Source organism: Mus caroli, chromosome 2, assembly GCF_900094665.2.
Source record: "Mus caroli chromosome 2, CAROLI_EIJ_v1.1, whole genome shotgun sequence".
Taxonomy (NCBI): domain Eukaryota; kingdom Metazoa; phylum Chordata; class Mammalia; order Rodentia; family Muridae; genus Mus; species Mus caroli.
Window position 1 is genome coordinate 148,238,131 of NC_034571.1, and position 10,459 is coordinate 148,248,589.

Below are 10,459 nucleotides of genomic sequence, written 5' to 3' on the forward strand. Positions count from 1 at the left end.
TTTATTGCCATGCACTGCCAAGGAGACCAAGGTCAAAATCCTCTGCTGGGAAGTGCTTATGGTGTGGGTGCTCTGGAACAGAGAAGCAAAGGCTGGCTCATTTCTCTTGTTCAAGAGCTGCTTGGTATATTTAGAATCAAACAGTGGCCTTTTTGGAGACAAGATCTCACTATGCAGTGCTGACCAGCCTGGACCATGTTGATCTTGAATTTACAGAGATCTGCCTGTCTCTGCTGGGGTCAAAGGTGTGTATCATTGTCTCTGGCCAAACACTGATATTAATGCTCTTTAAAGGAAGAGAGGAGATCTGCATGGTGATGGCACACACTGTTAATGCCAGCACTCACCAGGCAGAGGCTGGCAGATCTCTGTGAGTTTGAAGCCAGCCTGGTCTACAGAGCTACAGAGCTAGTTTAGGACAGCTAGGGGTACACAGAGAAACCTTGTCTTAAAAACTCAAAAAAAAAAAAAAAAAAAAAAAAAAAGGGGGCTGGTGAGATGGCTCAGTGGGTAAGAGCACCCGACTGCTCTTCCGAAGGTCCAGAGTTCTAATCCCAGCAACCACATGGTGGCTCACAACCATCCGTAACAAGATCTGGCGCCCTCTTCTGGAGTGTCTGAAGACAGCTACAGTGTACTTACATATAATAAATAAATAAATCTTTTTAAAAAAAAAAAAAAGACAGACAGACAGACAGACAAGTGTGTCCCTGCCAGCACACAGTCTGTCTGGTACACAGTAAACAATGCTGATGGCTGCAGAAAATAACCAGGCTGTGGTGCCCACAGGTTCATTCAGTCTAAAGCCATGCTTCCCCAGGATAAGAAGGTGGTGCAGTTGAGACTGGCAGTAGGCAGTAAGCACAGTGGCTTTCCCCTCCCTTCCCTGATGCTTTTTCTAGGTTAAACCTCTGCATGGGAGCCTGGGATATGGCTCCGTGTGTAAAGGCACTCTCTGCAAAGTCAGTGGCAGGAGTTCAGTCGTGGGGACTGCAGTGGAGAGAATGGGATACTTCCACACATGTGCAAGCATTTCTCTCCCACAATTCTAGATGCTGGGGATCTAGATTCAGTTAAGGTGTCACTAGTGTGGTTCTAGTGAAGGATCTTGTCCCTACATCCTCACACGTATCTTTGGGTCCTACTTAGAAGGACCCCAATCCTATCAGGAAGTTGCTACCCTTATGATTTTGGATGCTTTTCAGAAGTTCCTTTTCCAGATACCATCACACTGCACATGGGAATGTGAAAATAAACATTTCAGCCAGGCATGGTGGTGCACACCTTTAGTTCAGCCCTCAGGAGGCAGAGGACAGGTGGATAGCTGAGTTCGAGACCGGCCTGTTGAATAGAGTGAATTCTGGGACAGCCAGATCTACACAAAGAAACGCTGTCTTTAGGGGAAAAAATGAACGGCAGGGGAATAACTCAGCGGCAGAGAACACACAGAGCACACACAAAGCCTGTGTCCAGGCCTCAGCACCGCAGAAAAAATGTCAGCTTCAGGGATGAGGGACTGAGAGGTATGTCATTATAACACAAGTGGAGAGAGCATGGCAAACACCTCTGAATTCAACGGTGTCCAACTCTGTGACACTGTAACATGTCTCCACTGTCTACAAATCTGTTGGGCCTCATTCATAGCTGTCCTGTGCTGCCCATGGCTAAGCACCACAGGCTAGACCTCCTGCTAGATGTTGCCCAGTAGTGGAAGAGTAGAGACTTTGGTGGCACTGTATTTTTATGCAGCAAGGATAAGTTGAAGTGAGAAGTCTGTGCTGCACTACTTGGGGAGAAGATTGGGGTCACATTATACTTCCCATGTGGGGACCAGTGTTACAGAGCTCATGTCCCAAGACTTCTAGAAGATAGATTGCAATTGGAGTCCCACTTACGGTTTAATAATAAAGACGCATCGCCATCTATGTAGCTTTAGGCTGTTGGCCTTTTTGCTGAGGCAGTCTCTCAGCTAGCTTCTGACTTAACCCAGCCTGCCTGCCATTGCCTCCCTCCACGTGGCTCTCGCTGCTCCATCCCCTCCCTATTCCTTCATCTATGGCTCTGTGTCTCCTGTCTGCTTGGTCTGTAGTTCTGCCCCAGACTTTTTATTCTACAGAAAGCCCCATTCCTTTCTCCTACAAAGATGCTGTTAGCATAGTGAGAGAGGGTCCACGCTCACTCGCTTACTCATTCTGAGCGGCGATGAGCAGCAGGATAAGGCCCAGTCCATATTGTTGTGTTGCTTGTTGGCCAGATTGAGGGCACTGTGACCTTCCTTGAGTGACCTCGTCCCAGGCAGCTGGCTTTTTCACACTGTCTTCTCAGAGAATTCTCTTTTTGGGCTGGTGAGGAAGTGGCTAACATTTATATATAGGATGCAAGTTAATGGTCCATAGAAATGACAATACCAAATATCCACAAAGTGCTGCCTGCTCAGTAGTTAATAATTGATAATACACGGGTGGTGGGCTGGAGAGATTTAAGAACATTGACTGCTCTTCCAGAGGTCCCGAGTCCAATTCCCAGCAACCACATGGTGGCTCACAACCATCTGTAATGGGATTCAATGCCCTCTTCTGGTGTGTCTGAAGACAGCTGCAGTGTACTTATATAAATAAAATAAATCTAAAAAGAAGAGGAAGAAGAGGAGGAGGAGAAGGAAAAAGAAAATAAAATACAGGGCCGTACTTACATAGCCATTTAACACAATATATGGGTATAGGTCATCCCAATATTATAGGTATACACGCGTATATGTACACATACACTTTTTTTTTCCTGACAAAGTTTCACAAAGTAGTCTAGCTATATAACTCTGGCTGTCCTGGAACTGTCTGGCTTTGAACTCACAGAGATCTGCCTGCTTCTGCTTCCTTAGTGTCATTGGCAAACTTTTTTATAAAAGACCAGATAATAATATCAGCTTTGAAGACCCTAAGTCACTGTGGTCACTACTCAGCTTGACAGCTGAAGCAGGAAGGCAGCTGTAGGCAGACAGTGAGCACTGCACACTCCATCCAGACTCAGTCACTGTCCCAGGCAGCAGCCCAGACCAAAAAGGCCTGGAGTGGTGGAGTGGTCTTGTCTCCCCCAGGGGCAGGAAGGGGCTCTCCTGGGCAGGAGCAGGTCCAGGATTGTGTGTTGGTTTTTTGCCTAGGCATACTAAGATAACTAAGAGAAGAATAAGATCCTAGAACTGAAGACAAAATACTAAATAACAACTCTTGAACATGTGCTTACTTTTAGCTGCAAAAGAGAAGGAAAAGACTAAAGAGAAGAAATTCAAAGAACTTGTGAGAGTGAAGCCAAAGAAGAAAAAGAAAAAGAAAAAGAAAACCAAGCCTGGTATTTTCCATGGAGGGCTTCCCCACTTAGGAAAGACCAGGAGGCCTTTTGTAGGGCTGTGGGCTCCGCCTAGCATGGGTCCTGGAAGAGGGTGTGGGTTGAGGTTGAACATACAACCAACTCTTACAGAGTTAGTTACTTACTACTATTGCATGTACATTATGATGTGTGTAAATGAAGGTGTCCACATGTACAGTGCATGTGGAGAGGTGAGGACAACTTTCAGGAACAAATTCTCCCACTGTGGGTTTCTTATATGGCAAGTCTATTTCCCCACTGAACCATCTTGCTGGCCCCTTGACCAAGCCTCAGAAAGTTTGACTGACCTTTATAAATGCCTCCCACTTGTAGCATTGGCCAGTGTGTCCTGTCACAGGGAAGGATATAGGTGTGTTGTTTAGGTAACCCCCAACCCCTTATGTTTTGTGAGGCATGGTCTTTCTTACTGTCTCAGATTGCTCTCAGATTCTCAGTCCTTGAGCTTAAGCATCCGAAGCACTGAGGTACTTGCATGGATGATCTTTGAGGTTTACTTGCATAACTGTTAGTCAACTCTCAAGAAAACCTGCAGTTGTTGAAAACAAAGCTTTTAAGAAAATCTCTGCTGTGACCTTGGGAGCTAAATAGAAGCCATGTTTTATTATCCGAGTCCCTTCTGGCTTATGAAATTCATTTTACCAGAAAAGGAAAGGGGGGGGTGGGGAGGAAGTGTTCTCAAAGGTGACTGCCCTTCACCCCTCTCTATGGTGTGCTGCACCTTTGAGCTTAAAGGCTGTTATTGGATGGGGTTGCTTCTGGGATGCCTGAGTTGCTCATTTGTGTCTGATGCTATTCTTGTAGAATGTCCCTGCAGTGAGGACATCAGTGATACTTCCCAGGAACCTTCTCCACCCAAAACATTTGCTGTCACCAGGTGTGGGTCCTCACACAAGCCTGGGGTCCATATGAGCCCGCAGCTCCATGGTTCAGATAATGGAAACCACAAAGGGAAATTGAAAACCTGTGGTAAGAGCTCATTCTCACATGATGGGCTGTTAGAAAGTATATGCTATATGATCATGGGTGTGGTTGAGTGTACTCAATGATTGGAAGTTGTCAGTGAGAAGGTCTAGCCTTATCCCTGCAGTTGGCTCTGCCTCTCTCTCTATTGTGTGCAGAAATTTGAAGGTGGCTGTGGACAAAAGTGGCTATAAGCCAGGTAGGTCCTGGTGGACTGAGGATAACTAGGGAGCATTTTAGAGTCCTTGGGGCAATGTTGTATGTGGGCCACAAGACAACGCTCTTCTGACAATGAGCCCAGTGATACTGGGAGCCCCTTCTTGTTTCCTCAGTGAAGTGGAGACATTAGTTGAGCCCTGGTCAGGCAGTAGGCATCATTTGAGCTGTTCCACTATGAATAGAGCTGAAAACGGAGTCCAGTTTCCAGGCCTGTGGAAGTCCCTGGAGGAGTGGGGAAGAAACAGTGTGGAGTGCACAGTGTTATCAGCGAGTTTAGCGCACTGACCGTTGGCTTCCCTTTGCTTCCAGAGGAGGATAATTTGAGTGAGTCCTCTTCCGAGAGCTTTCTTTGGAGTGATGAGGAATATGGTCAAGATGTTGATGTGACCACCAACCCAGATGAGGAGCTTGAGGGCGACGACCGCTATGATTTTGAGGTGGTCCGCTGCATCTGTGAAGTGCAGGAGGAAAATGACTTCATGATTCAGGCAAGTAGTTTCCAGAACACAGGTTAGAGGAAGACAGACTGATCCTAAGAGAGAATGTGATGTCAGCAGCGAGTGAGCTGTGTGAACAGCCCTGTGTGTGCAGTACTAACAATGGTAGACTGAGCTTGCTTTTGGGTTCCCATTTCTGAGAATTATAGGCTACTGTAAATACCCATTAATAGAATGAGAAATCATTGGGGCCAAAGGGGAAGGCCTAACCTGTGGTCTCATGGTGAGGCCTAGCCTGTGGTCTCACGGGGGAGCAGTTGGACAACAGGGACTCAGGCTGTGGAGTGGCAATTCAGTCTTGTTTATGGGCTCATCTTCTCTTTGAGATACAGTTCCCTGGTAGCCTGAAGGAAGAAATGGAGTCAGGTTTTATAATCTGTCTACCTCTGTTACAACATGGTGTGTGTGCACATGCAAGCATGTGTCTGTGCTGGCAGCAGGTGTTCCCAAGAAAAGGATTAGCAGCCAGCCGTGCATCTTTGCATAGGCTATAGCTATTAGGCTTTTTTTTTTTTTTTTTTTTTGCTTTTTTCTTTTCTTGTTCTATATATGTGACATCAAAATTTGAAGTTGACTTGATTTAATAGTACATAGTTGCATTTATGTCTTTTGTCCTTTTGTTGATGGTTTTGGAGAGGGGGCAGAATCTCTTAGTTACTTAGTTACTCTGTTGCTATGATAAAATATCCTCACAAAAGCAACTTAAGGGAGAAGTTACTGTGGCCCACAATTCTAGATGGGTGCATAGGACACAGAGTGGCCTGAAGCCAACTCCTCACACTGCCTCAGTGTCAGGAAGAAGAGTGGAGCTAACTCATCCCTGCATGCTGTGCTTGGCTTATTCCCTGCCTAGGAAATGGTGCCACCACAAAGGAAAAAGTCTTCCACTCACCCTATCCAAAATAATCCTGAATAAACAGACCAGAAACTACCTTGATCTAGACAGTCCCTTAGTGAGAGCCTCTCCACAGGTGATTCTAGCTTCAAGCTAGTGAAATAACCAGTCTCATTTGGTCCCACTTGTTGGTCCCACTTGGTCTCAAACCTGCTGTGTTTTCTGTTTTTGTTCCTAAGTGCTGAGGTTACAGTCACGTGCTGCCATGCCGGCTTTGTTTCCTAGGTGTAGACCTTGGAGTTGCTTCTAGGACTTCAGAGGTTTTTTTAAAGCACTGTATGCATGGTTTCTCCTCCTGCAGTTTATTTTGGTGTGGAGTGAGGGCTGTGGCTTTAGTTTCCTGGCAGTGTCCTCCCTTTTTGGATACTGCTTCATTTACTGCCTTTCTATGTACATTTGTGTCTCTTCCTGGGTTCTCTCTTTTTTCAGTGAAGCAAAGACAGAAGAACACACTTCTGTGAGATTATGCCTTTGTAATATTTAAAAATCTCTAGCAGGGCCAGCCCCCTCCCTCTCATCTTTCTTCTTTGCATATATTTTCTGACAACCATTTTAGAGTTCTGCTTACTTTCTGAGCTACCAACTTCCTTATTTGTTGGGGCCACAATATTTTATAAGCCCAAGTAAAGTTGGTGTCTTCCTGGCCCCAGATTCCTGGCAGTGCTCCCAATACCAGGGAAGGCAGTTGAGCGTAGGCTTTGCAGGAAGGAGTCTTGGCACTTGGCTAAGTTCATGTTGTCTCATGTGCCATTGGTCACCTGTGCAACCTTCAGCAAGTTTTAAGAGGAAATGCAAAGAGATAGCACATGATTGCTCTAGGATGCCAAAGGGACGTAGATAGTCTGTTAATAATAGAAAGTTAACGTGAAGCTTTGTGCTGAGTTCACAGTGGGGGTGTGTACATGTGACCCTAGATTCCTAATAGACAGCCCATGGTGTGGGCAGGAGCAGTAACCCATCTGTACTTGGGGAACTGAGGCCTAGGGTTGTGATCTGGAATTGTGCAAAATAACACAGGTAATGTATTTTAGGAGTGGGAACAGGTTTCCTTAACCTCACAAAGTTACGGGGAAGTAGAAGCTGAGAGGCTGGAGTGGCAGCAGCCAATCCGAAGTTAGTAGTATTCAATTGATCTATATTTTTGCTTTGTGTTTTGTTTTTGAGACAGGTTCTAAAGTATCCAAAGACAGGCTGGCTTTGGTCTCACAGTGTAACTGAGTCTGGCTAAGCTTATCTTCGTGTCTCTACCTTTCACGTGCTGGGATTCCAGGCATATTCTGCCACACCTTACAGTAAATTCTCTGTGTGTGCTGTAGTCTGTACAGAGGTGATCGCCTCACATGGGCACTTCTTTTTTTTTTTTTTTTTTNCATGGCTGTCCTGGAACTCACTCTGTAGCCCAGGCTGGCCTCAGAAATCCGCCTGCCTCTGCCTCCCGAGTGCTGGGATTAAAGGCGTGCGCCACCACGCCCGGCCACATGGGCACTTCTGAAATGGCTCTTGGCACTAAAGAACTAAGGACTCTTACCTTAATTTGTTCACTATGTGTAACCTCCATGTGGTCAGTGGTGACCTAGCTGGGTCATTGTATGGCTACAGATTTGTTGGGTAGAGGTCAGAAGGGAACACTCCCCTATCTCCTCTCAGCCCTGTGGGCCCTGCTTCAGGTGCCTCCTGCATTCTGACTTGTGTTGCTTCTTTAATTTTCACAGTGTGAAGAGTGCCAGTGCTGGCAGCACGGGGTCTGCATGGGCTTACTGGAAGAAAATGTGCCTGAGAAATACACCTGCTATGTTTGCCAAGACCCTCCAGGTAGAGAGACTGCTGGAGTTGGGATGTGAGCAGCGTGTAACCGCTTCCTTAGCACAGCAACTTTCAAGACACCATGTCTGTGCTCTTGATGAATCTTTGCTGATGGCTAGGTGACTCTGATCACCTTTGTTGCAAGCCCGCCTGGTGGCCAGTCCTTCTGAACGGAGCAGTAAGGGATGTGTCTGAAGATGCTTACCTAGCAGAAGGCCTGATCTGAAATGTAGTGGGAAACACACATGACATTGTTAACAAGAAGCACAGAGTTCCATAGGTCTGATAAAACTATCCAGTGTTGAATGCTCCATGAATTATTCTGTTGGTCTTGCTCAGGGCCTTGCTGATGTTTTGTTCCAGTTTTGGCAGTGAGACACTTTCTTCCTCAAGAGCTCTGAGGATGGGCGTGTGGCTCTCTCTGTTGGTGCCATTTCAGGGATGTCGGAGGGCACATTTGCTCGGACACACACACACACATCCCAGCCCCCATTGTGTCACTGCCCCTGGAGGGGATGAGCCTTGCCTGCTCTGGAGTACTCTAAGCGGGGTCTTGCTCGGCTCCTTAGTGGGGGTCATTGGTTAATGGGTAGTGGCTCTTGGCTGTCCCTTCCACCATGCCCAGCCTGTTTCAAGGTTTCTTAGTGACTGAAGAGTGAATGAGTCAGGTTGGAAGGTGCTGTCTCCTGAGGTTTTGGAACAGGAAGTGCTGCCTAGTCCCTGAGCTTAGTTTTCTGTCCTTTCTAAGGAGACTCGTGATGAGCCGGACCCAGGAGCCATCTAGGTCATCTGTTACGATGGGAAGCAGAGATGGGTCCAGAGAAGGGAAGGCTGTCACCTGTCTAGTTAAGGTCTGGGGCCTGTCACCTGTCTAGTTGGGACCTGGAGTCTTCTGTTCACACTCAGGCCATTTGAGACGCGTCCCAGGCTCTGGTACTGCAGCCATCAATGACGGATCCTTTTTTTCTGTCTTTTAATGAGACTGGGGACAAAAAACTGAAGTTGAAACAAGTTAAATAAACCCAAGACAGGCGTACAAGTGAAGCTAGGAGGGAAAACAGAGAGGGGGAGCCAGGGGCTCTCTGATGCTGGCTGGTGGCCAAAGGCCTGCCTGAGGAGATGGGGAACACCTGTCCTGGAGAGGCCCAGGGGATGCTGCGTCAGATAGGAGCTCTGGAGGAAAGAGGTCAGGCCAAGGAAGAAAGTTTTGTGTGTGTGTTTCTAAAACTGAGACAAACCATGATAAGGGTGGAGTGAGGAGAAGAGGAAAGAGAAGGATTCTGTCAGCCTTAAGAGATAGATAGATAGGGATTTGGGGTTTCTTTCTGTGAGCAGTCAGAAGCTGTGGAAGATTGTGAGTGGAGGAGGGAAGGAAATGACTTAAATCTGAAGAGGTAATTCAGCCGGCCATGGTGGTGAACATCTGTATCCCAGAACTCTCCAAACAGAAGCAGGAGGGACAGGTTCAAAGCCAGTTTAAGCTACATGGTTACTTTAAGGGTTGTCTGAGCCATGTGAGGCCTTGTCTAGAGAAAGGAGGGGAGGGGCAGAAAAGATGGGAAGGGAGGGAGATAGCTGAAAGGGGGAAGACTACTGCTCAGAATCAGAGTCCGTGCTCGAGCCCCTGCTGCGGGTAGGAGGGACCATGCCTTATTTCAGCTTTGTCTCCAGCACCGAGTAGAGAAGAGAATGAGCACAGCCATCAGAGCACAGTTTTGGAAACTCAGGGTGATAGGACCGCTGAGGGGACAGGACAGCCTGGGTTCCTCAGGCGTGCTTGACTGTTGCAATGTTGTCTCTTTAGGTCAGAGGCCTGGCTTCAAGTACTGGTATGATAAGGAGTGGCTGAGCCGGGGACACATGCATGGCCTGGCGTTTCTGGAACAGAACTACTCCCACCAGAATGCCAGGAAGATCGTGGCCACTCACCAGCTGCTCGGGGACGTGCAGAGAGTGATCCAAGTGCTACACGGCCTGCAGCTCAAGATGAGCATTCTGCAGTAAGTGTGCGCCTGCAGCTCTGGGCAGGAGCTTACTCAGGCTCTCGGTTCAGTCAGGTTTGGGGAAAAAGGGAAAGCCACAAAGACCTGTACCACAAAATCTGTTACTATGCTGAGCATGTGGCTTCCTAGCATGTGTGGCACTGAGTTGGATTACCAGTACCCTCCCTCACCCAACTCCCCCAAAAGTCAGTTATGTAATAACCGTTTCTTTGTAAAGCAATTGACTTTATTGAGGAATACTTTGCATGTAATTAGGTTCACTTATTTTAAGGCCTCATTGAATTTGATAAGTGCATGTATTCAGGCAACTGAGCCTGCAAACTAGGACATGATGTGTGCACTTGGTTTCTCTTGTTTTCCTGTACAGGAATGTATGTGTATGGGTGTGGTTGTGGGTGTGTGTGTACACAAATGGCACAAGGTCAGAGGTCAGAGGTCAGTTTGCAGGAGGTGGTTCTGTCCTTCCACCATGTCTTAGCCTTCCCTTGAGAAATGGAATTATAGATGTTGGCCACTATGGCATAATGTACTCACTCACAGCTTGCGTTGTGTTACCTTTGGGTGTACAGTTACTTGTTTTACATTGAGGTTTGTTGTTTTTTTTTTTTTTTTTACATTTATAGTGAGGGCTTTTTAAATTGTGGTAAAATAGCCGGGCGTGGTGGCGCACGCCTTGCACTCGGGAGGCAGAGGCAGGC

At 47.0% G+C, this 10,459-nt stretch overlaps 1 protein-coding gene across 1 annotated transcript in view; it reads left to right on the top strand.

The window, feature by feature from the left end:
• Phf20 (PHD finger protein 20) overlaps positions 1-10,459 on the top strand; it is a 103,790-nt gene that overhangs the window by 84,794 nt on the left and 8,537 nt on the right. Inside the window, exons 11-15 of the mRNA XM_021155008.2 lie at positions 3,247-3,345; positions 4,186-4,350; positions 4,873-5,051; positions 7,668-7,767; positions 9,563-9,758. Of these exons, the coding sequence (XP_021010667.1) occupies positions 3,247-3,345; positions 4,186-4,350; positions 4,873-5,051; positions 7,668-7,767; positions 9,563-9,758 (739 nt within the window). The remainder of the gene's footprint in view (positions 1-3,246; positions 3,346-4,185; positions 4,351-4,872; positions 5,052-7,667; positions 7,768-9,562; positions 9,759-10,459) is intronic.